General features: G+C 54.4%; 1 protein-coding gene across 2 annotated transcripts in view; it reads right to left on the bottom strand.

The window, feature by feature from the left end:
* Nucleotides 1–41: 41 nt before the first annotated feature.
* The window catches only part of DCHS1 (dachsous cadherin-related 1), a 35,515-nt gene continuing 7,736 nt past the window's right edge, over nt 42–27,820 (bottom strand). For both annotated transcript variants that reach the window (XM_057316901.1, XM_026486184.4), the window contains exons 2-21: nt 18,993–20,903; nt 13,063–13,251; nt 12,732–12,963; nt 12,355–12,591; nt 11,003–12,028; nt 10,600–10,793; nt 10,290–10,386; nt 10,031–10,188; nt 8,969–9,833; nt 8,637–8,876; nt 8,435–8,560; nt 7,595–7,804; nt 5,513–6,391; nt 5,275–5,388; nt 4,897–5,108; nt 4,653–4,807; nt 4,322–4,452; nt 3,923–4,206; nt 3,446–3,584; nt 42–3,110 (exon numbers count right to left, since the gene is read on the bottom strand). In XM_057316901.1, the coding sequence (XP_057172884.1) occupies nt 499–3,110; nt 3,446–3,584; nt 3,923–4,206; nt 4,322–4,452; nt 4,653–4,807; nt 4,897–5,108; nt 5,275–5,388; nt 5,513–6,391; nt 7,595–7,804; nt 8,435–8,560; nt 8,637–8,876; nt 8,969–9,833; nt 10,031–10,188; nt 10,290–10,386; nt 10,600–10,793; nt 11,003–12,028; nt 12,355–12,591; nt 12,732–12,963; nt 13,063–13,251; nt 18,993–20,903 (10,011 nt within the window). In that variant the 3' untranslated portion in view covers nt 42–498. The remainder of the gene's footprint in view (nt 3,111–3,445; nt 3,585–3,922; nt 4,207–4,321; nt 4,453–4,652; nt 4,808–4,896; nt 5,109–5,274; nt 5,389–5,512; nt 6,392–7,594; nt 7,805–8,434; nt 8,561–8,636; nt 8,877–8,968; nt 9,834–10,030; nt 10,189–10,289; nt 10,387–10,599; nt 10,794–11,002; nt 12,029–12,354; nt 12,592–12,731; nt 12,964–13,062; nt 13,252–18,992; nt 20,904–27,820) is intronic.

Below are 27,820 nucleotides of genomic sequence, written 5' to 3' on the forward strand. Positions count from 1 at the left end.
CCCACCCCCACGGCCCCCACAGAATCCAGCCAGACACTGGGTACAAACTGCAGTTTATTAAGGCTCCAGAGTGAGAATTGGCACTTGGTTCTGTGCAGGGGCAGGGGTGTCAGTGGAACCCAAAGGAGCTGGGCCCAAACAGGTTGGAGGGAACTCCCCAATCCCCCTACCCCCAATAAATAAAGTCTCAGCCCCACCTCAGGGTGCTGGTGCAGGGCAGGAAGCCCTCACTGAGGAGAACCCAGGGCTGCCGCCTCCTTCATATTTCTCCCCACATTGGACCTGGCCCCAGGTCAGTGCCCAACAGAGCCTCTGTGGCACTGTGCTCTGACAGGGCCGGGTGAGATGTGGGACCTGTCCCCACTGGAGGGGTTTAGGATGGGGAGCTGGCCTCCCCCGTGGTCAATCATGGTCCGAGGCTGCCCAGGGCAGGCTCAGATGGGGCCTGCATTGGGGACACTGTGCGTATCCCAGGTCGGGGCCCAGCCTGGGCCACAGCTAGATGTGCAGCTCTGTGTCATCGGGTGGCTCCAGGCCGGACTCCGCGCTGAGTGCTGAGGCTGAGGGGCCCTGGGCCACCCCAAATGGCGAGACAACAGGTGAGCGAGCAGCCAGAGGAGACAGTGAGGGTGAGAAGCTGGGAGACATGGCAGCTGAGGATAGGGAGCCTTCGTGGCTGATGGGGGAGCGGTGAGAGGCTGGTGGGAAGATGGCCCGCGTTGCTGCCGTGCTGGCTGGCTTAGGGGGCACAGACTTGGCTCCTGGGTGGGCCACAGCAGTGATGAGGGGCGGTGGGTCAATACGAGGAGCCGGGGGACATGGCCGAGCTTCATCCTTGAGCCGAGCAATCTCTGTGAAGACACTGGCCAGCGGCTGGAACTGAGGGCACCAGCTCAGCAGGTAGTCCCAGTTATAGCTGCCACGGAGCTCCTCCTCACCAGCCACAATGGCTGTCAGTGCACCTGCCACACATGGCTTGCCATCTGCTGGGAAGCCATAGTCCCCGGTGGGTGCAGGGCTCAGGCCACAGCCCCCCAGGAAGGCTGTGGCCGTGGCTGGTGGGCCCTCTTCTCGGTACAGAGTGGCTCCTGCACCTGGCAGCAGCAGCCCTGCCTTGCGGCCCTTATACCAGGTGTCAGGGGCAGGTGGCTCGCAGGATGTGTCACTCAGTCCATCTGCATCCTGCTGGATGCCTGAGTCGGGGCCACGGGCAGCCAAGGAAGAAGCCACACTGGCCACACGTGGGAACTCATTGATCATGCGGATCTCGTCATCCTCTGCAGCCTCTGCTGAGCCTCGGCCACTGGAGTGTGAAGGGTCCAAGGAGCCACCTCGGGGGTAGGGTCCTCCAGCTCCTGGCCCACCATAGCTGGGGAGAGTCTGGTGATAAAGGTGCTCTGAGGGCGGTGGGCTGGGTGGCTCTCGGCCTAGCTTTTGCAGAGAGCCACTGGCCAGGGGTGCAGCCTGTGACATCGGACCAGGTGCTGCCTCAGCCTTGCGGCTACGGGCCCGCACCAGCCCCAGGACCAGGGCTGCCAGTGCAAGCACCACCACAACTCCCAGGGAGGCTGCCACAGCCCCCACCAATAGCAGGTTGAGGTCAGGTGCCAGGCCTAGTGCAGTGTGGGTGATATCCACAGTCACAGGCACCGTGGCACTCCGGGAACCAGGCAGAGGTCCCCGTGCCACCACCTCCAGCCTCAGCTCCCGTGGTGCCTCACGCCGTGTCCGGCCTCCACTCCCAGAATTGCCTGTTCCACTGCCTGGTGCCCGGCTGTCCACTCGAAGGTACAGGGCACCTGTAGTCTGGTTGATACCAAAATAGGGGGAAGAGGCGGCAAGGGAATAGAGCACCAGGCCATCGGCTCCTCCATCCTCATCTGTGGCCTGCACATGACCCAGGCTATAGCCACGCCGGGCACCTTCTGGCACTTGGAAGTGGAAAGCTGGAGCCAGGAATACCGGGTCATACTCATCCTCCCCTGTCACCAGCACTGACACAGTGACCGAGGCTGAGAGATTCCCAGCATCGGCAGCACCCACCAGCAGCTGGAAGCTTCCTGTGTGTTCATAGTCAAAGGCCACGCGTGCCCGCAACTCCCCTGTTGAGCTGTTCAGTGCAAATGCCTCGCGGCCCTCGAACCCTGGCCCGGCCTCCAACAGGCTGTAACGGAGCCTCCCGAAAGCCCCAGCATCCCCATCAATCGCATGCAGAGTGGTCACAAGAGTGCCTGGAGGCTGGTTCTCTGCCAGGCTGGTGCTGAGCAAACTCAGCGGGAAGATGGGGCCATGGTCATTCACATCCTGGACCTCGATGGTCACTGGTGCCAGAGCAAAGTGTGCCCCAGCAGGGTCGGCAGCCTGCACTACAAGCTGATGCCGAGCCTGGGTCTCACAGTCCAAGGGGCGGGCGAGTCGCAAGGCACCTGAGCTCTCATCCAGTTCAAAGAGCCCAGAAGGGTCGCCTGAGCTAAGGGTGAAACGCACAAGGCCATGAGGGCCTGGGTCAGCATCAGAGGCCTCTACATGCAGCAGCTCAGCTCCAACTGGTGTGTCCTCAGGAACTGCCATGCGGTAGGACGCTCGAGAGAAGACAGGGGGGTTGTCATTGACATCCAGCACAGTGACGGTGACAGGCACGGCTGAACTGCGAGGGGGCTGCCCCCGGTCAGCTGCAGCCACAGTTAAGTTGTACTGGGTTAGGCTTTCAAAGTCTAGAGGTTCAAGCAACACCAGGCAGCCCAGTGCCCGGGGGCCTAGTCCACTACCTTCCTCAGTTTCAGCCAGCCGGGGTTCCAGCTGGAAGACTCGGCCGCGGTTGCCACTGACGATGCTATAGTCCACGGTGGCATGGGTGCGGCTTCCATCGGCATCCGTGGCCTCCAGGGTGAGCAGCGTGGAACCAGGGGGCAGATCCTCAGTCACAGCCACACGGTAGTGTGGCAACGTGAAGCTAGGGGTGTGATCATTCTGGTCCTGCAGCTGCACATGCACTGTGGCTCGTGCTGCCCGGCCTGGCATCCCATGATCTCGTGCTTCCAGCACCACGTCCACCACTCCTGGCCCCTCCTGGCCAAAGGCTACTGTTCCCACTGTTGTGAACAAGGTCCCTGAGATGAGAAGGGAATGGAGAGAAATACACATTCATCAGAGGCTGTAGGTGAGCAGAGGGGTGATCCTATGGGGGCCTGGGAAACGGCCTTGGAAGTCAGACTCCAGGGAATGACCTGTGTGCTGCGAGTTTATGGAACGGTCTCCAGGATTCATGAAATGGCTTCTGGACATGCAGTCAGGACAGGGCTTAAAACAGAGACAAAGGGGGGGGGAAATGTTTTCACTGGGTCAGAGGTCTAGGAGTTAAGAGTTCAGACAAATTCTAGGAATGGGGTCAAAATATGGCCTGTCACTGTCAAAGATAAGGGGTCAGATCCTGGAAAGGACGTACCATTGTTGGGGTCAACACTGAAGCCCTCAGCAGGGGAAGCCAGATGGTAGGAAATGTGACCATTGGCACCTGAATCCCGGTCAGTGGCAGAGACGGAGAGAATGGCACTGCCTGGAGGTGTGTGTTCAAGCAGTGTCACCTAAGGAGTGAGGACAAGTGTTTATGGCCAAGTTTCCCAGCTACCCTATTGTCCACTCAGCCTGTGTTCTGGAGCTTGGTCCCGTGAGCCCTGCTTGGCATCCATGCCAGCTCAGTGTTCAAACGGCCCACCTGCCTCCATTTCCAAGCACAGGATGAAGAACCTGGACATAGGTCCTAGGACGTGGAAGGCCAGTTTGAGATGGGACCCTCCCATGCCCAGGGCCCCATCCTTAGGTCTTCCAACATCCAGCCCACCTCAGACACTTCTAGCCTTGCCACTTCCTTCCAATGTGAACACCCCTGGGCCCAGGTGTGGGGTCAGCTGGGGCACCAGACCTGGTAGAGGCTCTGCGAGAAAGCAGGTGTGTTGTCATTGACATCCTCCACAAACACTGTGAGGTTAGCACGGCCCTCATGAGGCCCATCATGCGCCAGCAGCTGCAGGTGGTAGCGGTCACGTTGCTCAAAGTCCAGGGGGCCCGTGAGGGAGAGGCGGCCTCCATAGCGACCTATGCTGAAGGGATCCTGGGGTCCAGATGGGCTCAGCACATACCACAGCACCGGTCCTGAGTCCACATCATTCCCTGTTACCTGTGCAATCTCTGAGCCCAATAGTGCATCTGCAATACATGGGACAAGTGTATTTGGTATGGTCCAAGACACCCCTGGAGCCCCGGGGTGGGGTAAAGTGCTGCCCTACCACCCTCTGTACCTCTCACTTTACCGAGCCCTCACCTTCTGACACTTGGAGCTCCCAGGGCTGGGGGATGGTGGGGCGATTATCATTGGTGTCGATGACCATCACCGTCAGGGTAGCTGAGCCCACCAGGGCTGGGCTTCCTCTGTCTGTGGCCATCAGTACCAGCCTGGACACAGAGCACAATCAGGGGTGGGGCCTGGGGATAAGGGAGAACCCCGGGCAGGGCTAGGAAGACTCACGATAGACTGGGGGGGGGGGGTCTGAGGGACTCAGGATGTGGCCTAGAGATTGAGAGAGATTCAGAGCAGGGCTTGAAACTGGATGGAGCCAGGATGGGATCTTGGAATCTATAGGGCCAGGCCTTACCGTGTTTCAGCCCAGATCTCACGGTCCAGGATGGCTGTGGTAGTAATAGTGCCTGTGGCTGGGTCTACATGGAACAGTCCCCGTGCTGGCTGGGATGCGGCCAGGCTGTAGGAGATCTGTCCACTGGGGCCTTGGTCCAGGTCATCTGCTTCCACCTGGTGGGAGGATGAGGCTGCTGGCACTAGGCTGGCCACAGACTAGTCCGGCCAGCCCTGCCCCCCCATCTTCCCATCACATCCCACACCTGCAGCAGGGGTCCCTCCAATGGCCTGGACTCAGGCAGGAAGGCCACGTAGTGGGGCTGCAGGAAGCGGGGAGCATTATCGTTGGCATCTTGCAGGGTTAGCGTCAGTACGGAGAAGGCAAAGGCTCCCCCACTCTCTGCTTGCAGCACCAGTCGGAGTCGTGGGCTGGCCTCGAAGTCCAGCCCCTCTGCTGAGCGAACTGTGATGGCTCCTGAGGGGAGGCAGAAAGCATCACAGACAGCCCTTGCTTGCCCTGGAGCCTCCCTCTCTGGTGCCCCTTCAAGGGCAGCCCCTCCCCAACCAGGGCCTTCTCTGGCCCAGAGGGGAGCTCCCCCAGGAGCCTGTCCCCTCACAGAGCCCCTGCTCCTGCCCGTTACCTGTACTAGGCTGGATGGCAAATGTCCCTTTCTCATTCCCACTGAGAATGCTGTAGGTGATTGGTCCACTTGAGCCCCCTGCATGGACAGCCTTAGGGGAGACAACGGGAGTCCCTACAGAGAGGATGGTATTGGTTGGACTGTGAGCATTAGATTGAGGGAGTTTGCAAGACATTTTTAGTGAGTAACCCCAGCCCATCCAGGGACACAAAGCTGGGAGACATGGTTGGGGACCCACCTGGGGGCGCATTCTCACGGAGCATGGCTTCACTACTAGTGCGAGGAAAGCGGGGTCCACGCTCGGACTCCCCCTGCAGCCCAACAATGACCACACCAGTGGCAGAGCGAGCTGGACGGCCGAGGTCGGTGGCCACGACGAAGAGAACACGATCGCGGGGGCCCAGGGCTACAGGTGAGCGGGTCACACGTATTTCACCAGTGTAAGAGTCCACGGTGGTGCCAGGAGGTGGCGTGCCTGCCAGCCGGTACAGGATGGAGGCATTAGCACCAGCATCACGGTCTTCAGCTCGCAGAGTGGCCAGAGCCAGGGTTGGGGTGCTGAGGCTGGGGCCTGGGCGGGGCAGGCGCAGCCTCAGGGGACTGGTGGGGAAGGTGGGTGCGTGGTCATTGACATCACGCACGGTGATGGTGACAGGTACCGTGGTGCTCAGGGGCCCAGCAGCTGCACCATCCACAGCACTCACAGAAAAGGCATAGCTGGGACACTGCTCTCTGTCTAGGGCTGTGGCTGTGCGTAATTCCCCGGAGCTGGGCTCCAGCAGGAAGGCTCCCGCTGCACCTGTACCCAGGTAGTAGGTCACACGGCCATTGGCCCCAGCATCAGGGTCATGAGCCTGTAGCTGCAGCAACAGGGTCCCTGCAGGTGCATCCTCAGGCACCTCCACAGAGTAGGCAGGCACAGGGAAGGCTGGGGCATGGTCATTGGCATCCAGCACTGTCACTGTCACAAGCAGAGTAGCACTGAGAGCTGGCTGGCCTCCATCCCGGGCCTCTATCCGCAATTGGAATGCTGGCTCCACCTCTCGGTCTAGTGGCCTCGTGGTGCCAAACTCCCCAGAAGCTAGGTCTAGGACAAAGGCTCCTGATGGATCCCCATCTGCAGGGAAGTACATAGACGAAGATGTGTCAGCCCATGGGAGTGAGGGTGATTTAAAGGCAACAGCAAATGGGAAGGAGGAGGGGAAAGAAACTGGGAGAAAGGTGGAGAAGAGAACCATAGATGGTAAAGGAAGATACTGTAAAGCAGCTTTTCTCAGAGTGTGGTCTGGGGACTCCTTTCAGGGAGTATATAATCAAAACTAATTTCATAACAATACTAAAACATTAGATGCCTTTTTAAAATTCTTAGTATCTCACAAATGTACAGTAGAGTCGAAATGCTGCATGACAAGTGATGACATCACCTGGATAGTAATGGAATGTGTGCTTACGAATTCTTATGTCTTCTAGAATATAGATAGAAAGTTTAGAGCATAAACGTGTATTTTCAGAGACTCAGTTTTTTGTTGTTGTTTTAAAGATTTTATTTATTTCTTTAAGAGAGAGAGGGAGAGTGAGCACAAGTAGGGGAGCAGCAGGCAGAGGGAGAAGCAAGCTCCCCACTGAGCAAGGAGCCCAATGAGGAACTCAATCCCAGGACCCTGGGATCAGGACCTGAGACAAAGACAGACGCTTAACCAACTGAGCCACCCAGGTGCCCTGACTCATTCAGTTTTTAGTGTCTTACTTCTAGTTACACTTGCTATAATCTTTGCAATCCCACTGCAGTCGAACAAATTATTTGAACACCTACTATTTCTTTGTGCCTATGAAGAAATACAGTAAGCGGGATACTTCACTGACTGTTTTACAATGGTGTTTTAAGATTTTTCTCAGCTTTAAAATCTAAGTAAATATTGATGTAATGTGTTTATTATATATTTATAGTATGTGTTCATTATAATATATCCTATTATTATATCAATAAATGCTGTTATCATATAAACAAAAACTCTTCAGAGTTCTCAAACATTAAAAATATTAAGGGTTACTGAGACCAAAAAGTTTGAGAACAAGTGCTCCATAGGGAGAAGGAAGAAAGAAAAAGAAAAGAAACAGGAAAATAAAAACAGAGACATAGAGGGACACAGAGTTGAAGAGGCACAGAAAGAGACATTCAGAAACACATATATCATGATTGAAAAGGTAGAAGACCAAGAAAAGGGAAAGGAAACCCAGACACACTGAGGCTGACATAAGCCCACAAGGAACAGAACTCGGCAAGTGGGTGCTAGGTTAGCAGGTGTGGGAGAGTTCTCACCCAGGATGCGGTACTGCAGCTGCCCGTTGGCTCCCACGTCTGGGTCAGAGGCCCGCAGCACCGTAAGGGTCTGGGGGTCCTGGCCCTCGGGCACCTCCAGGGAGAGGTGGGCGCTCCCAAAGGTTGGGGCATGGTCATTCTCATCCTCTACAGCCACTCGCACTGTGACATGGGTCAGCAGTGGGGGTGAGCCCCTGTCCCGGGCATACACTGTGGCAAAGCAAAATCGGTAAGATGTAGCCTGCTCCCATCCATGGAGAAACCCACACCACGCAGCGTTCACACATGTTCACCAGGTGCACATATGAACCAGAAAATGTCCATCTCTCCACACTCTGCAAGCATGTGGGTGCCTACATGTGTACATGCACATATAAATATACATGTCAGAAAACTCTTTTTCTTCCCACTTCCCATACTTAGTGCATGCAAGATGTATCTTGGATTAGTGGTAATGTGACAGAAAAGGCACTAAATAAGGTATCAAAACATGTGGGTTCAAGTCCCAGGTCTACACTTCCAAGCTGTGTTAGCTTGCACAAGTCACTTAACCTCTATGGTACTCACTATCAATATGCTTTTCTGTTAGATGGCCACAGTATAATCTGAGGGAACCCTGAAGGACAGAGCTGTGGCATTATGTATTTGAGAGTTTGTGTGGTCACAATGGCAACAGCCTAAAAGTCAGATCACCTTGCAATCTGCCCAACTCTTGCCTCCCCAAAAGGATCCAAAAATATAATAGGTCAAAGCTTCTAGAAGGTAGTTTGGGGGTTCTGCCCATGTAACACTGGTGCTTACAACACCACCTCAGGCTTTTGGGGTCCTGTCGATGTGTACCTGTCAGATTGATTTCCTCTTGCTCCTCCCGATCCAGGGCCCGAAGAGTTGTGAGAACTCCCGTGTCTGGATCCAGGGAGAAGCTTTCGCCAGAGATGCCTCCATAAGTCACTTGCCCATTGGCCCCTAAGGAGCGAGATCAGAGGGTAAATACACCCTTTCTAGCCCAGCGACCCTCTCCACTCATCCCCTCAGGTCTTACCCAGGTCTGGATCAGTTGCCCGCAGAGTGAGCAGAGAAGTGCCAGGCGGGCTGTTCTCACGCAAGAGGACGCTGTACTCCTGCTGCTGGAAAGCGGGTGCCTCGTCGTTGACGTCAGCGACACTGACAGTGAGGAGCTGCGTGGCTGAGCGCGGCGGGGAGCCGTGGTCGGAGGCCACCACGGTCAGTATGTGCTCAGCTCGCTGTTCCCGGTCCAGGGACCGCACCACCGACAGTGCTCCTAGGTGAGCGGTAGGGCAGGTTGGAAGGAAACCTCAACACTCTTCACATCAGCACCCTCCCTCACCCCAACCTCCTCCAGGCGCAACTCACCGGTGCTGGAGTGTAGCCGGAAGTAGCCGTCCCCGCCAGCTGCCAGGCGATAGGACACGCGTGCGGCTTCGCCCAAGTCCGGGTCACGCGCTACCACGTGCAGCGCCACCGGCCCGGGCGGCTGATCCTCGGGGATGCGCACACGTGAGGGGGAGGCGAAGACGGGCGCGTTGTCATTCTCATCCGTGACAAAGACGCGCGCGGAGACGCGCGCTGCGCGGCGGCGGCTGGCGTTGGCGGGCCGGTCCGTGGCTTCCACGAGGAGCAGCAGGGCGGGTGTGGTCTCCCGGTCCAGGCCTCGTGGCGCGCTGAGCGCCCCGGTGCGCGCGTCCAGGCGAAGCGCAGGCACGGGCGGCTCCTGGCGCAGCAGGCGGTAGCGTACGTCGCTGTTAGGGCCCGGGCCGTCTGCGTCCGACGCGCGGAAGGTATACAGCGCCGCGCCAGGATCCGGGTTCTCTGGCAGCGCTAGCGCCAGCGGATCGCGCGCGAAGGCTGGCGCGTGCTCGTTCTCGTCCTGCACGCGCACCTGCACGCGCAGCAGTCGCGCACCTGCGCCTCCCGGGCCCTCAGCGCGCACAGTGAGAGCGCGCCACGCCGGGCCCGCCTCGAAGTCCAGGGGCCGCGCCAGGTACAAGCGCCCTGTGGAAGCGTCCAGCGCGAAGGTGCCCTCCGGGTCGGCGCCGCCCACCAACGTGTAGGTGAGTGCGCCCACCCCCGCCGGCTCTGGCGACGCCACAGAGCCCAACAGGGAGCCGGGCTGCAGCCCTTCCGCCGCCGTCACCGTCAGCACAACGGGCACTGGAGCCGCTGGGTCTGGCTCTGAGGGATCCGGTGGGGGCTCCGCTGAGCGAACTGAGGGAAGCACCTGTTGTGGACCGAGGAGGAAGGGCAGAATCAGGGGGCCCATGTAAAGGGGGTCTGCGCTGGCCGGCTGGGTAGCTGGAAGGGTAGTCAGAGTAGCCCGACTAGAGGGCATAAGGACTCTATGAAGGTGTAGCTCTTGGAGGAGTCCATATTGGTGGCCAAGGAGAAACGGAGAGATTTAAGGAAGGGCAGCCCTACCTGCACCAGCAGCTGGAGGCTGGAGCTCCGAGGGGGGCTGCCTTGGTCGTGAGCACTCAAAGTCAGTACATAGTGTGGCCGCTCTGCTCGGATAAGGGGTGCTGCAGTGAGCAGCTCCCCCGAGTGAGGGTGAAGAGAGAAGAGCTCTGAGCCAGGACCTGGGAACAGGCAGAGGAAGAAGGCTGAGGGCATCTGTCCCAGAGCTGGGCAGGTCATGCCATCACCACCAACTCCCTTCTCTGCACACCACCCCCCATACCAGTTAGCGTGTACAGGATAGTGCCGTTCTCCCCTTCGTCTGGATCCTTGGCCTGCAGAGTCGTCACCAGTGTTCCTGGAGGCACTCGATCTGGTACCTGTGGGGACACACAACTCACCTACAGCTGTGTCCTTCCTGTTCTTGAGGTATCTCAGGGTCAAGTTCCCCTCACTTGAATGCAGACAGAGCCCCTTTCTTGCTTTCACACCTCCAAGAGCCAGTCTCTCTTACCTACACCTACAGCTCTGTGGGGGAGACCCCCCATTGCCTCTCACACTTTTTCAGGTCAGGGTCCTGCCACTTCACTTACCTGTATTGGGAGGCCCCCGCCAGCAGCCCCGGAAGCTTGCAGGAAGCTGGGGCTGTTGTCGTTGAGGTCGAGTACTGCGATGTGCACGGTGCCTGTGGTACTACGGGGTGGGCTGCCCCCATCCTGCACCTGCACCAGGAGCTGGTAGCTGCTCTGCCGCTCTCGGTCCAGGGTTTGGAGTGTGGTCATTTCTCCTGGGAGTGCAGGATAGGGATCATGTATGGTGTGCAGCCTGAGGCCTGCAGCTGAGAAGCTGGGGTTTAGGGAGTGTGGGAGGGAATGCCAGGGTGAAAGTCCAGGCTCAGTCCTGGTCCTCATGGCGGGGGTCTGGGGATTCTGTCTGGGTATTCGCCAGTCTGAGGATGAGGCTATGAGGTCTCAGAATTTGGGCCCCAGTGCTCACCAGTCTGGGGGTGGATGCGGAAGGCCTTGCTGTCTTCTGACAGCGGTCGCAGGCTGTAGGTCAGACGTCCATTGGGTCCTGAGTCTCGGTCAGTGGCAAAGACCCGGCCCACGCTGGTCCCTGGGGGCTGGTTCTCAGCCACAGCCAGGAAGGTGGGCTCCTCAGACAAGCGGGGACTGTGGTCATTCTGGTTGAGGATGCTGACCCTCACGGTGGCTGTGCCTGTCTGCTGCCCCAACTCAGCTTTGGACCCAGACACTGCCATTACCTTCAGTGTGTACAACTCCTGGGCCTCGCGGTCCAGTGCTGCTCGCACCCATAGCCAACCACTCTGTGGTTCCAGGCCAAAGGGGTTACTTGGCCCATCTGCTGCAAGATGGTAGGTGATGGGGCCCCCATCTGGTGCTTGAGCTTGCACTTGCAGGACCTGAGTTCCGGGGCTGGTGCCCGAGGGCAGGTCGACACGGTAGGTAGGGCTGTCAAAATGAGGAGCCAGCCCACGGGTCCCCAAGTCCTGTACCACCACCCGTAGTCGAAAGTGGCTGGTGCGGGGTGGGGAGCCTCCATCCCGGGCCTCCAGCTCCAACTCATGGGCTGGCCCCCCTGGGGGCCCCAGAGGTCCCATAAGCCGTACATGGCCTGTGGTGGGGTCCACAGTGAAGGCCCCACCACCCCCAGCAAGCAGGGTAAAGGTGACCCGACTGTTAATGCCTGCGTCAGGGTCCAGAGCCCGAAGTGTATAGATGGGGGTCCCTGGGGCAGTGTTTGGTGGCAGCAACACCGTGTCTTCAGGTGCAGGGAAGGCAGGGGAGTTGTCATTCACGTCATCCAGCAGCACACGCACCCGAGCTACAGCAAAAGCCGGGGGCACTCCACTGCCTGCCCGCACCTCCAGCTCCAGCACTGGTCCCAGTAGCTCGCGGTCGAGAGGGCGGAGTGTTTGTAAAAGCCCTGAGGCCCCATCTAAGGAGAAGAGTCCTCGGGGATCCCCGCCTGATAGGGCAAGGGTCACAGACCCCAAGCGACCTAGGGGAAGGAGAAAGGAGTCAAGAAAGAGGTGGGGGCACCTATCGAGTTGGCACTCTGATCTCAAGGAGGGCTAAGCACTATCCATACCTGTGTCTTTCAAACCATCAGGGGGAGGGGCAGGTGTTGGCAGAGACGCTGGGTGGCACTTCACGTGCCTGGGGATGAAGCAGAGTGCCTGCACTGTGCCCGGGGATGTGTTGGGGATTTGAACCTGCGTGTTTTGTACTGAGGCTGTCTATGGTGTGATACTCTAGGGTACTTTGAAATGGGTTATGTTGGGGCGGCTGGGTAGAGCACCAAATGGGTATAGTGACAAATGATACCTGGTGGATTGTGTGCCTGGACTATGCCCACGCTGGTGCCTGGTGCCACATCCTCTGGTACAGAGAAGACATACTGTAATTGCTCAAACACTGGCGGCACAGGGGTTCCAGGCACAATGCTGACGTTGACTCGGGCACTGGGCTCTGCCTGCAGGCCACCTCCATCCTGAGCCCCAATCTCCAGCTGCACCACAGAGTTGGCCCGTCTGGCCAAGGGCCAGGCTACTGTCAACAGCCCTGGGAGAAGGGATAGAAGCAGAGATGTATAAGGGAACAGCATAGAGGTAGAAAGGTTATGGGAAGGGGGGGCACTACTTCATTTAAGTAGGTGGGAAGAGGGGTCTAGGGACAAGCCCTGGGAATGAGAGGATCCTCACCTGAGTGCTCATCCAAGGCAAAGAGTGGGGGGTTATTGCCAGCCAGGATGTGGTAGGAGAGTCGCCCGTGGGGCCCCTGATCAGGGTCATGGGCACGCACCCTCAGTATAGCTGTGCCTGGCGTACTCTGTGCACTCAGACTGGCAGCATATTCCCGTGGGTAAAACTGCGGCGGGTTGTCATTCTCGTCTGACACAAACACCTTCACGTATACCATGGACTTGAGGCCTCCCTAGGGAGACAGGCAGCCGTAAGTTGGATGGGCCCTGTGTCTGGCTCTGGTGAATGCCCTCTCCCAACACCCCAACCTGCCCACGGTCTGCCCACTCACCCCATCCACAGCTGTCACTGTGAAGTCGAAGCTTGAGGGCCCTTGATCTCGGTCCAGGGTCCGGGTCGTGCACACATCACCACTGTGGGCATCGATGCGGAATGGGGGAGACCCTGAGGTGCCAAGTCCGGCACCCAAGGAATAGGAGAGGAGGCCAAATGGACCACTGTCTGCATCTGTGGCTGTCACCTAGGGAGAGGCTGGGGTGAGTGATGCCCCATCTTTTTGACCAGAAGAGCCAGAGCTAAGTGGCAATTAGAAGGAGCAGGCCCTGGGCCAGCTGGGTGCCAGAGGCTTTGGATGGTGGACCCAGAGAGGGGGCCTGTAGGACATGGGCCAAAACCCAACCTCACCACCTCAGACCTCACCACCTACCTGGTTTAGGTACCTGCGAGCTTCTGGTCACAACATTTTTGTCAGCTGGTCAATACATAACCTTGTTTTATGTCTGTTTCTGTTTAATGACATCTAATGTAATATATATTGTTAATTCATTAACATTGAATCCACAGCCGATGGCACCATAAATCATATCTGAGTGAAACTTAGCTAACACATATACTGTCTTCATAAGGCACATCACAGCCCTCCTGTGCTTAGGAACACTAGGCAGCTCTTTCACATTACACTTGGGGACCATTTTAAGGAGCAAAATCACCAAGCAAAAGGGACAAAAATGTGAAAAACGTAGCACTAAACAGACCGCAGAAAGGACCCTTGTTTACAGTATGAGCTGAAACGTGAAGGCAGAGCGTTGCCTGGAATGTGCATGTCAATCCACTTGAATTTTTCACTGTTCTGCACATGTCTGGGAATGACTGCAAAAGCTCCAGGAGTATTGATTCGGGGTTACAAGTAAATTTTAGAGAGTCAGCAAATTTACAAATACAGAATCTGCACATGATGAGAACCACCTGCACTTACAGGGGAGCGTGCTTGGGGCTGTGACTGCAAATTCCAGGGGGCTGCAGGGGGTTAGTGACCATCGCCAAGTCTCATAATCACTCTGAGCAGAGAACTAGATGACCAGTGGAATTACTGGGACTGATGTTCTAGCCCTGCTTTTTCCTGAGTTTGGCCATTCCAGAGCGAGGTCTGGTTGATATTGGGATCTAATCACTGGAGTGACCGGGTCTGCTCTGTGAATTTATGGATGTGGCTCGTGTACCTGTGGTATTCCTTGCCTTGAGAGAGGAAGTGAGAGAGGGAGAATGGCAAGTCTATGGGATGTCAAGGTCATTAAGTCCAGGAGGCTCCTCAAAACTAAGAAGTAGGGGAAGGCTTTCTTGGGTAATTCTTGGGTATCTCCCAGACTGGCTCAGGAAAAATTGAACTATTGGACACCAATGTCAGGAGCCTCTGAACATTTCAGAGCCAAGGCAGCAGGAGACACCATTCCAAAAGCTTCTGAGCCTAGGACAGGGCCAGGCACACAGCTGGTACTCTATGTGTATTTGTCGAATGAGTAAATGGACATTCTGATTACCCTTACAACAAAACCTTCCTTCAAACTAAGTTTTATATGTTGGGTGCACATTAGACCCCTGACAGTGTGTTAGCTGGTGTTGACTGCTGTAGACTGTGACAAAGTACTCTCTGTGGATACAGGGGTCCTAGGGTCATGTCATGCTGTAAGAGGAGGCTAGAGAGTTCCCCCTTCTTAGCCAGAAAATGTTCCTCAGAGAGAAGGCTAGCCAAGGACTTCTGATTGTTGCCCGGGCCCTTGACAGAAGTGATTTGTGGCACTGTTTACCCTCCAGAGAGACACTAAGACCCTGCCATGTCTGAACCCTGGAAACAGTTTCTGCTCCAACTCTCTACTATGGCTGTGGGCCCAGATATCCCAGGAGACAAACATCCCCCTGCATCAATCCAGGCAGGCTGCAGCACAGCTGTGGCACCATCTCCAGAAGCTGTTAAAGACCTTTGCCCTCTGACTCGCTGCAGGAAGAAAGCAATAAATAGTGGTCAGGGGAAGTTGTCAGGAAGTGACCCCAAAAGGCGTAGGGGCCACTGACTGGAAATGACCAAGGCAGAAGTGAATTTCCCGGCCTGGGCAGCTCCTGCTTAGAGGTTCCACTGCAAATGCACAGTCTCCCTTTCCAGCAGGCTCAGCCCTGCTGCCCAGTCCAACCTTGGTCAGCTCCCTCTCCCGCTCATCTCTCTCCTTTTGTCCCCACTCACTCCATCTCATTGAATGCACTATTTCAGGGAGAAAATAAAGACTCTTATCTGTGAATTTTCTAAAGTTCCTATCAGACCACAAACTTACTGCATCCACCCCGTCCTGACCTCCTTCCCAGGTGTCTCCTGCCTCTCCCCCTGCTGCGCCCCCCTCCAGATTCCTCCTCCTCCCTTTCCCCTGCCTGTTCTCACACACTCTTGCTCCCTGGAATCTCTTCTTGGCCTCTTCTCACTCTACATACTCCCTCAGGACCTTCTCTTCCACTTCCGTGGCTTTGACCATTGTCTGCACTTTGACCTAGACCACTCCTCTGAGCTCCAAACCTGTACATCCAGATGCCTTCTCAACATCTCCACTCGGATGTCCCGCAGGCACCTTAAATCCAACCTGTCCAACGCTAAACTCATGATCATTCCAACCCCCTCTAATGACTCTTCCATCCATGCAGTTGCTCAAGCCAGAAATGTGTTCTTCCCTTTTCCTCTCCCGGTATATCAATCAACTAGGGACTAAGTAAATCCTCACTAACTCTCCTATTTGTCTATTCCTCTCCATCACCATTATCACTGTCCTGATTTAGGCCTGAGTCATCTCTCCCCTGGACTATTGTGATTCCCTTCTCATACGGGTCTGACCCTCCAATCTGTCCTCTACCCCAGGATTTCTGATCCTTGGCATGACTGACAGTTTGGACCAGATAATTCTTTGTTGTGGTGCTGTCATGTGCATTATAGGATGTCTGACAGCATCCCTGGCCCCTGTGCACTAGATGCCAGTAGCATCCCACCAGCTGTGACAAACAGATGTCTCTAGACATTGCCTAATGTCCCCTCCAGAGGGCAAAATCACTCCCAGTCGTGAACCACTGCTCTATACTGACCACCAAAAGCATCTTTTGAGAACGCAAATATGATCATATTACCCTTCTTGAAAATCTTCAACGTTCTCTAAAGAAAAGTGCTCAAACACCTTGGCTTGACTCCTCAGTGTGGCCTCCCTCTACAGTCTCACCCCCCACTCTCCCACTGCATGACCTTAAACTCCAGAGACACTGCGCCACTTGTAGCCCCTGAACGAGTCAGGCTCTCCCACTGCTCTGTGCATTTCACCTATGCCTGGAGCCCCTCCTTCCCACCGTCTGGCCCCCTCACAAACTCCTGCTTAGCCCGTGAGTCTCAACTTAAGGGTCACCTCTTTAGTGATGCATTCATGCTGCCTATCTGTACCTCATATAAGTCCCCATTATGGAAGTCTTTTTAGTACAACTACTTCTTCGCACAAGAATCTTCCCTCTAGACCATAAACTCCATGAAGCAGGGAGTAATGACTCATTCATTACTGTATTCTTTGTCCCTAAGACAATGACTAGCATATGGCAGATACTTGATAAATGTATACTGAATGAATCCAATATTAAGACTTCTTCTAACAGGTATGAACACCCAGTAGTCATTTCTACTCCCACTTCCCTATAGTTCCTAAGAGTAAAAACTCCAGGAAACCACCTAGAGAGTTACTGTCTTGCTTCAAGCACTAGTGAGGAAGAAGAAATTTGGAAGCCATCACCCATTGGTCCTGGGCCAAGAGGGAGAGTAAACACATGGGGGAGTGGGTGGGAGCTGGACAGCAGCAGGCAGGCAAATACCCTAGCCAGAAGGCAAGGTGTCAGCTGGGACCAAGCACTGCCTGAAGTCTAGGCCAACAGGCAGCCTCTGAGGAGATGCTCGGGGGTCTGGTGGACTTCGGAGATGTAAAGACCTCAAGCACTAGTTTCCTAAGAGGCCTCCCTACCTTCTGTTTTCTGTCCTGCATCCATATTCCATGATGCAGCGAAAGGAATCTTCTCAAAAGACATATCAGATTTGCCTAGAGCTCCTCATTGGCCCTCTGTGATTTTTTAAAAATTTTCTTAAAAGAAAAAAAGATTTATTTATCTGACAGAGAAGAGAGAGCAAGTGAGCACAAGCAGGGGAGTGGGAGAGGGAGAAGCAGGCTCCCCGCTGAGCAGGGAGCCCAATGTGGGGCTGGATCCCAGGACTCCAGATCACGACCTGAGCTGAAGGCAGACGCTTAACTGACTGAGCCACCCAGGTGCCCCAGTCCCCTGTGATTTTTAAGACAAATCAGTGGTTCACAACTGGGAGTGATTTTGCCCTCTGGAGGGGACATTAGGCAATGTCTAGACCAGCTTGTAATCTGGTCCCTGTATACTATTTTGTCTCAGCTCTCTGAATTCTTAGCAGCATATTTGAGGCCAACCTGAACAGTGGAGTCACCTGAACACATCATGGGGTTCTGCAGCTCTTTCTGTAGGCCTGGAATCCCCATGCATATACTCTATATAATCCATTTGGCAGAGTCTCATTGGTTCTTCAAAGGTCTCCTCCTCTGGGCTTCCACAGCACCTCATATGGCATCTGATGCAGCACTAGTTACTGGTGTGTCTCCCTGTCTAGACTGGGACCTGCCTGGGAACAAGACCATGTCCTTTCTTTGTTCCCTGGGACCAGCACAGTGCCAAGCTTATAGTGGGTAAGTTAATTCTTGAATATGTCACTTACCCATTGATCTAATCCACCCCTCACCCTTAAAGCAAGTTAGCTTCCCCAAAAAAACAATCTGTAGGAAGGAGAGAAGGATGAATAGGTAGAGCACAGAGGATTTTTAGGATGGTGAAACTACTCTGTATAATACCGTAATGCATGTCACTACATGTGTCCATTATACATATGCATTATACATTTGTCCAAACCTATACAGTGTACAACATCAGGTGTGAACCCTAAGGTAAACTATTTTTTGGGATTTGGGGTGATTATATGTCAGTGTAGTTTCATCAGTTGAAACAAATGAACCACTCTGGTGGGGATGCTGATAACGGGGGGAGGTGTTACATGAATGGGGACAGGGGGTATATGGGAAATCTTTGTCCTCAATTCACTTTTGCTGTGAATCTAAAACTGTTTCAAAAATGTAGCCTTTACAAAACAAAAATGAAACAATCTGATCATGCCCTTTTCTGTCTCAAAGAAGTTCAGTGACCTCCTTTGCCTTCCAAGTAAAGTCCTAACCCCCTTAAAGCTTGGTGTCCAAGGACTTCTGTAATCTGGCTTCAGCCTGCCTCTTCAGTTTCATGCCCCCTCTGTCTCCTCCAGGCCTGACTTGCAGGCACTCTGTGGCTCCCAGAGTCTGTCCAGGGCTCCCACCTCCTTCTCAGAGAGGCCTTCCTGCTCTGGACATGGGGTCTCACTAATAGTTCTTATTATCTCTCATCCTTGTGCCTGAGCACAAATGTCTCATCAAGGCTCAGCTCCACAGAGAGGGATGGCGGTTTCCTCCAGCAGAGCCTGGCACTGGATGAGGGCTCCATAAATGCTGGCATCTGTCTTGGGGAGCAGGAGCCACATGGGTGTACAGAATCTCCATCTCTGCCTTTCAGAACAGCTTTGAGATTTTGTAGAGTCTCTCACTTCTTGACACCACAGGACACTTCTTCCTGTAGATCCAATCTTAATTCCCTCAACTGCCTTACCTGGCCCACCTCTTGTACCCTGTTTTCGCATCTTGTCATGAGCCCTCACCCTCCGCACAGACTTTGGAGCACACAGGTTAGGATCAAACCCTCTGACATAGTCACCGTAAACAGATACACCTGCAAGGCTTGGTTTCTGTTTTGAGGTCCCCTGTGACCCTTTAATTCACTCCTGCCCACAGCAGCATCCCACTGTGTGCAGGACTTACCCACCTGCAGGAAGCAGGTTCCAGGCTGGGTGCCCTCAGGCAGCGAGGCATTGTAGAAAGTCCTCTGGAACTGGGGCTCATTATCATTCACATCTTGCAGGGCCACACTGACTGTGGCGGACGAGGCAAGAGGAGGCAAGCCCCCATCTGTGGCCACCACAATCAGCTGTGGCTGAGGTTCCAATTCATAGTCCAGCGCGGCAGTCGTGGTAATGATGCCTGAAGTGGGGTCGATGGAGAACCAGCGGGTGTGGGCACCAGGGGCCAGGCTATAGGTGACCTGACCATTACTGCCCTGGTCAGGATCCCGGGCCATCACTCGCACCACAAAGCTACCAGGCAGCGCAACTTCAGGAAGGGGCTCGGGTCGGTAGAGTTGACGGTCAAAGGTAGGCGCATTGTCATTGACATCAGTGACATGTAGCACAAAGGTAGCCTCAGCCCGCAGTGGGGGTGAGCCCGAGTCTGTGGCGGTAACCCGCAAGTTATAGGCATCCCGCTCCTCCCGATCCAGCTGCCGAGCCACGCACACCAGGTAGATGACACTGTCCTGAGTGCTTAGGGCAAAATGGCCCTCTCCACCTTCCAGGGAAACGTTGACATGAGCAAAGTCACCATCATCTGGGTCTGACACAGAGATGCGAGCAACAAGCTGGCCAGGTGGGGCAGCCTCGGACACTCGTGGGGAGCCGTCTGCACTCAGGAAGATGACAGTCATGGAGGGCTGATTGTCATTGGCATCTCGCACGTTCACAGTCACAAAGGCTGAGCCCAGCTCAGGGTGAGCCCCACCGTCCCGCGCCTGCACTACCAGTTCATGGACCCGCCGTTGCTCAAAGTCCAGTGGCCGCTCCAGCCGCAGCAGTCCTGTGTGTGCGTCAATGGAGAAGGGCCCATCACCCTCACTCTGCCTCCGGTTGATCTCATAAGTCACTGCCCCATTGGCACCAGCATCGGCATCAGATGCATACACCTGCAAGACGGGACTGCCAGGCGCCAGGCTCTCAGACACCACAGCATGATAGCGGCTCTGATTGAAAGCTGGGGCATGGTCATTGATGTCCAGCAGTGTCACATCCAGCAGGGCCTGGGCCCTCCGGGGGGGTGAACCACCATCGTAGGCCTCCAGTTGCAGCATGTATTGTGAGCGGTTCTCTCGGTCCAGCTCCCCAGTAACTACCAGTTCTGGCACGGGGGCCCCATCTGGACCAGGACGTGTCTCCAGCTGGAAGGTCTGTCCAGCCCCATCACCAGACAGTGCATAGCCCTGGGTTCCTAGGCGGCCAGCATCTGCATCACGAGCAGGCTCCAGTGGGTAGCGGGTGCCAAAAGCTGTATGCTCAGGTATCTGCAGGGCAGCCCGAGCCTGTGGGAAGGCCGGAGCATGGTCATTGATGTCAGCCACTCGCACAGTCACTTCTACGGTGGCACCGTCAGGAGTGACTGCCGTGAATCGGTAGCGATCTCGCCGTTCGCGGTCCAAGACACGGGCTGTACGGACCACTCCGCTGTGTTCATCGATGGCCAGGTCTGTGCCCACCCCACTGCCCTCTTGGGCGGAGATGAAGTACATGGGAGGTGCTGCCGTGCCTGGTGGCAGCCCTGCACTGATGTCCCCAATCAGTGTGCCTGCCGGCTGCTCCTCATCAATCTGTAGGTCCAAGCTCCCGGCCTGACCCCAGGCACCTGACACCCCGGCCCCCAGCAGCAGCAGCAGCAGCAGCGGTACTAGGGGGAGGGGCCTGGAGCTCTGCATGCCAGTGCAGGAAGGTGCAGTGCCCGCCTCCTTCTGCATGACAGGGGCAGTCCAGTTACGACTCGGGCTCCAGCTCTGGGCCAGGCTCCAGGCCCAGCCTGATCTCAGGCTTTGCATCAGGTCCAGCTTGGGCCCTGGCTCCAATTGAGGCTCCCTGACCTGGGAGAAAAGCAGAGGAAAAAGGTCATGATGGTGGTTGGGGGTGGGGGTGGGGTGGAATCAATGGTCCAGGGAGACTGGGACCTAAGCCACAGCAAGGCTTCGGCATGTTCAGCCCCTCCGTAGGGCATTTGTGCTGCCACACATCCAGTTCGGACCCAAGAAGTTCCTGATTCAGAACTCCTCAGGGCCCAGTCCGGTCTTTCTCTGGCAGGTCCCCATCCCACGCTAACCATCCCCCATGCCCAGAAGATTGTTTTGTTCCTGTTGTTCAGGTCTCAGTGCCCTTGGACTCCCTTCCTTTCGCGTCTGGACTTAAAAATATGGCCAGTTCTTTCTCATTTTTCTTCTTATTCAGGACTAATATCTTAATAACCACGTGCTTTTGGTAACCTCACCTGAATCATCAACCTTCACCTTTAACCATCATGTTCTTGAGCTTTCTATCAGCATTTAAATATGCTGAACATTTTCCTATTATCTATCTGTCTATCGATACAGATAGTTAGATAATAGGAAACTATAGGAATTTCTATAGATAGGAATATATATATATTCCCTCAACCCCACTTCCCTCTCCATTCAACAAGGGATTGGGAACACATCAATGACTAAAGGAAACAGTCCCTGGCTTCAGGGATGTCACAGCCTAGGGAGTGGACAATTAGAAGTGTGATAAGGGCTGTAAGAAGTACAGGCAGCTCTGAGGGCATATATAGAAGAGGGGCTGGCCATAGTCAGGGAGTCAGGGAGAACTTCTCTGAGGACATGACCTACAAGTCAGGATCTACCTAATGGGTAGGTGTTGGCTAAGCAGGTTGGGCAGAAAAGGGGGTTATAGAAAGGAGAGAACATTCAGAAGAGGGAAAGGCAGTGGGAAGGCTTAGGGTGTACAGTGAAGAAAGGGCTGAGAGTGTTTGCGGGTGAGTAGGGACAATGTGTGTGAGGCGTAGAGGTGTAGAGTGCTAGGCGGAGGGGGTATGAAATGGGGCAGGGACTCAAGCCATACGGATGATTTGGATTTATTTCTAGGGGCAGGTGGAAGCCACAAAAGCATTTTAAGAAGAGGTGCCATGATATGACTGACATTTTGTGATGATCGCATAGACAGGTGCCCTTTGGAAAACAAAGGCACGCACATGCGACTGTTATTTTAGGACAGCCCCTGTAACACACCTGTGGGAGTCCAGGTGATGGCGGTGCTTCAATGGTGACTTGGATGAGTGTTAGCAATGAAGACGGTGAGAACTGGATAGGTCTGCAGGAGGTTTAGGAGGTAGAACAGGCAGGGTTTGATGACTGCTTGAAGGCCGGAAATGAGGGATTGTGAGAAGTCAAGGGTGATGGGCACATTTCTGGCCTTAACCATCAACTGGAAAAAGGTATCCTTAACTGGCCACAGAGGGAGACAAAAAGAAACCCAGAGAGGGATAGTGCCTCTGAGGCTAAGGGGAGCCAGGGTTTCAAATACTGCATAAGTTCAAGAGGGCAGAGGCCTCACGCCCCAGATGAAGGCCTTAGTGAAGGAGGGAGAGCAGAATCAGTGGAGAGCTTGCCCACTCTGAAAGTCTGGTTCATTTTCCCCGTTTCCCACTTCTCACATCCTCTTCCCTCCATGCCATGAGGCTTCCTCTCCTGTGACAATGTTCTCACTAGGCTTCTGATCATCTCCATGCTCTACATCCAATGAACACTTAAAAAAAAAATCTTCCTCTTACTGGATCATTCTGAAACACTGGATCACTGATCATTGGCTTCGTGGAGCCTACTCCTCCTGGCTTCACATGGTGACACCCCACCTCTTGATTCCATTGTACTTCTCCGTCCACCCCTCAATTTCCTATACAAGTTCTGCTTCCTCTGCCCATCCCTTAAAAATTGGTGCTCTTCAGGCCTCAGTCCCAGGCCACATCTTTTTCAACTCTCCTCCCTATTCTGCCTGGGTGATCTTATCCATTCCTGTGCCTTCAATTCAGTTGGACCAATTGTTTTCTATGCACTATTGCCTGACGCCTTTCCAATTTCCACCCATCTCCAGCTCTGGAGAGCTCTGGAGACACATGGCTGGCTATAGACTGGACTTCCTTCACAGCATATCCCTAGCCCTCTCCTCAAGCTGATTTTCTTCTTCCATTCTCTATCCTGTGAGCAGCACCACCACTCAGAAGCTCTCCTTGCTTCCTTGCTTTTCTTCGGTCTGATTTCCAGTTAGTCATCAAAACCTGACCATCTCAATGAGACATGTCTCAAGTCTGCCCTTTCCTCTCTTTGCACTGCTACCGTCCCAGTCTGAGCACTGTTACCTTTCCTTTTGATTCCTACAATAGCCCCTATTGTAGCCCCTAACTGCTCCTCCTGCCTCCAGGCTTGGACCCTCTGACCCATCTCCTCCTGACCAGAGCTATCCACATAGCTTTCACCAAATCACTCCTGAAGAGAGGCTTCCATGGGTTCCCCATTACTGACAGCAGAAAACTGCCACCCCTCTCCAGAAACAAAAATGCAGATACACATACATACAGACCGTGTGTGCAGTCTCAGGGAGTTCATGGACACTACGTGTAAAACTTCTAGCCCAAACATAGAAGTACGGTTTCCTTAATCTATCTTCCTGATCTGAGCCCTGCTGCCTCTCCAGTGCACCCCACCTTTACTGTCTTCCACCCACTACAGCATCCCAACACTAAAGCCATCCCCAAGTTCCTTCCCACCCCTTGCCCTGTATGTAATACTCTCTCGTCCTGAGATCGCCTTTAAACGTCCTTTCCAAGTGGCCATCTCCTACTCAGACTTCAAGATGTGGTTCAAATGTCCTGACTTCGGTGGAATTTTCTGTGACATCTCTCTACCCCCACCTACAGAAGTACCTACCTCCTCTACCGGGCTCCCACTGCTATTGGTCACACTGACAATAAACTGCATGGCAGCCCTGAATTGCAGGCCCCCTGAGGGCAGCAAGTTCAGCATCTTAGTTGCTCTCTATCCAGCAGAGTGTGAGTAAGCAATCAGTGCTGAATGCATGGTCAGAGCCTTTTAATTATATGCCACCACACTCACATGCTGACACAAACAAAAATGTCTGTGGACATGCCAACTCAGATGACATGCACAAACACAATGAGAGCCTGTGTCCCTGAGGCACTGTGGTCAGTCCTGTGGCCACAGAAGTGTGTCCTCGGGTTTTATGTATTAGCTCTGCTTTAGGACTTCCTGTCCTCCCAAGGAAGTTTCTGACATCTTGCTTACTCTTCCAACCCCCATCTCTCCTACCTGTGTGAGGCAATAAAAAGAGCAAGGATTCTAGAGTTTGAGATAATCCATATGATTCTGTGAGAATTAGAGGCAATGGAAGCAAAAAGCCTAGAGCTGAGCATCTGGTAGATGGATCCCTTCATCCTGGCTTCAGAGTTCTGGGGTTCTCTGTGTGCACTAAGACCCCTGTCCTTGGAGACTCAAGTCTGAAGAGCTCATGGAACAGCCACATGGGATAAATAGGTCAGAAAAAGAATAGGTCTGACTCAGTGGATGGAGAGGCTGAGTGTACAGGGATGGCCCGGGGGCCCAGGTCAGGGATGTAGGCCTAGGGACTGGGTTGGGGGTCCAGGGTTTAGAGTTGGTCCTATTCATTTAATCAATCAATGGAGAGCAAACAGTTATGGTTGGTAGGGAGAGAAGGTAACGGACAGTGAGGTCGATGTATTTATTACTGTATTATAGTTCTCTGTCTCCCCATCCAGAGACAGAATGTCAGCTACATGAGGGCCAGGATTGTATCTCATTCACCGTTGTGTGTAGCAGAGAGTATGGTACGTGATCAATATGTTTTCTGAATGAAAGGTTGTATGAACGGTATGAGATAAAATCTCAGGTGAATGACCAGCCTGGAAGAGGAGGGATTCAGGCCCAGACAGATGCCCCTTCTCCAACCTTTGTAGACCCTGCCCTTCTCATCACTCAACCTGGGTTCCTGTCCGGTGCAAACTCCCCCAGTACAGTCTCACAGTGGACACACAACGGTGCATACTCACAAAGTCACAGACCCACACACAGCCAGATACACAGATGCACAGACTCACACACAGACAGGCACAGTCAACACACACTCATACGTACACAGACAGGGGCCACTTTAACATATATGCAGCCAGTGCACATTTGCAGATATCCCTCCTTACAGAGAAGTGTATTCTCACACACACAGTTGGGGTTATTCATTCCCATGGATCCTGTTTCCCCCACACACACATGCAGGCATACACAGAGACCCACACAGGCATGCTTTTGTGCACACAGAAAGACAGCTCTCTCACAGGCCTCCCATGGACAGGCACATTCCCATGATACCCTCCCGCACACATACACACAGGCACAATCACATACACCCTCCCTCCCACGTACACAGATGCACTTCCACGTGTGCACAGACACAGCAGCAGGCACGCGCGCACACACTCGAAGACCCACCCACACACAGGCATGCTCTCGCACATGCTGCCGGGGCACTCGTGGTCAGCTCTGTGGCTGCAGCTGTGACCTTTCGGTCCCTGGGGCCTCTGTCTGGACTGTGCCTCATCACTTCCTGCTCCAGGGCTTCCAGTTCCAAACTCGCACTCCAGACTCTCTCCAGAGACCGTCTCATCCTCTCTCCAGCTCTCCTCTCAGCACCATCTCCCCATCTGTCCAATGCTTCTCACTGCCTCTTCCCCAGCACTTGCTCCTCCTCCCTGTTCCTGTCTCTTTCCCTCTCCAGGTCTATCCTGTCCCTTCCCCGAAATCTGGCCTTAGCTGTCCACCTGTCTCCTGCCCAGACCTGTCTTCTTTCTGCCCCCAGATCAGTTCCTTCTCTCCCTCCCAGTTCTGCCTTGCTGCATGCCCTCACTGTCCAGGTCCTGTGGCTCTGTCCTCTGGCTCCATCCTGCTCTCCCCCTCTAGCCCCACATCTGGGCCTCTGGAACCACAGCTGGTTCTCATTAGGAGGGGGAGGGGCGAGGCTGTTCATTGGGGCCTGCAATGTGATGTCAATCCTCCCCCCACCACAGCCTGTGTGTCTACAGGACCCGAGAGCAGGGGGAACATGGGAGAGGAAAGAGAGGTGGGTTGGGGGGGAAAGTAGGGGGGCCATAAGGGAAGGGGTGCTCCAGGAGGAAGTAGAGGAGTGGCGGAGGTACAGAAGGGAAGCAGGCTGGGGGAGCTGGCACCACCCAGTCCTCCTCCCTCAACTTCCTGTCCTAGGGCCAGGGAGGGGCAGGGACCAGAACGACAACAGGGTGGGTGGGGGGAGGCTAGAAAGGCAGATTGGTGCAGAAGTGGCAGAAGAAGAGGGTAGCCTTGGTAAGCAAAAGGAGGGCCAGGCATAAAGGGGACAGGAAGAGACTGAGAATGCTGGTGGGGGTGGTTGGGGGCAAGATTGCGGGAAAGTGAGCCAGTGTGACAAAGGAGAGAGCACGTGTGGCAAAGGGCAAAGGAGAGAAGGAGCCAGTTACTACAGAGAGGGGAGCTAGGTCAGAGTCGGCTACAGCTAGCCTGGAGAGGTGTAGGGAGATAAATAGAGGTGGGAGGCAGAGCTGTGCTGGGGGGATGGAGAGGAGAGGAGGGTGAGGAAGGGAGGGAAGGGGAAAGAAGAGAAGGCAGTCAAACTGGCTTCCCAGGGTATCCCTAAGACAACCCATGGGAGGGCTGCATCCCTCCTGAGGACTGGTACGCAGGAGCCACTTCAGGGAGAGGCTGGGGACAGATACGAGCAGAGGGAAAGCCTGTTTTCTGAACACAGTGTGCTGGGCTCTATGCCAGGCAGTTCACAGACTGTATCTCATTTAATCATATCAACCCTATGAGGAAGGTGTCCTGTCTTCCCCTGAGGAAACAGGCTTAGCATGAAACAACTTTCCTGAGTTAACACAGCCCCAGTTTGATCCCAAGACTATGCACCCCATGCTACCTGGGATGCAGGGAGAAGGGAGAGATGGAGAAAGGGAGAAGTGACAGGGGAGCTGAAGGGAGGGAATCCCAGCAAGACAATGGAGGCCTGAAGAAGAGAACCCATGGGAGGACGGAGACCAGGTATGAGGTGTCTGTGACAGCCCAGATCAGTAGCAGTGGGACCAAGAAGACACAGATAAAGGAGGTGAGGTTGGCCACTGACACTTCGGGAAGGGTGGTGGAATGGAAGGGTCCAGATTGACTTCCAGGGTTTTGGCCTAGTTCCTAAAGTGGTGCCATTAGGGTACCACAGAGGAGAGAAACCATTTTTCAGGTGCCCATTGGGAACTCCACGTGGTGATGTCCAGGCACAGTTGGATTTGCAGGTCTAGAGTTTAGGAGAGAGATGTGGGTTGGAGATAGGGATTTGGACAAATCCAGGGGTAACTGAAAACCATGGGCATGGAGACCCATCAGCTAGGACGTGCAGGGGGAGAAGAGAGTCTAGGATAGTACCCTACGGAGGAGTCACATTTAAAGGGCAGGCCGAGGAGACCTTTATTTTTCTTGGAGGAGGAGAAAAAAAGGGGGGCAGTATCACAGAAGTTAAGGGAGGAAGTATTTTAACAAGAAAGGAGGGATCGATAGTGTCCAGAGATGCTGAGACTTGAAATAGGATGAGGGCTGAGAAGTGGCCATTGATTTTAGCAGTTAGGAGTTTGCTGGAGATCTGGGGAGAATAGTTTCAGGAGAGTCCAAAGGGTGCAAGCCTCCTGCAGTGGGGAATGATAGGGAATAAATCAACTCAACAACTCACCATAGACCAGATGTCAGCATAGAGTGATTCGTCAATACACACTGCGCTTCTATAATAGGGAGGCAATATATCACAGTAGGGTAGGACAGGGTAGCAGTGAAGACGTGGACTCGGGGGCCAAACCAAATGTGTTTTGCCCAGCTTCACACTTTCTAGCTGTGTAACCTTTGGCAAGCCACTC

This window comes from Ursus arctos, unplaced genomic scaffold (genome assembly GCF_023065955.2).
Source record: "Ursus arctos isolate Adak ecotype North America unplaced genomic scaffold, UrsArc2.0 scaffold_22, whole genome shotgun sequence".
Taxonomy (NCBI): Eukaryota; Metazoa; Chordata; class Mammalia; order Carnivora; family Ursidae; genus Ursus; species Ursus arctos.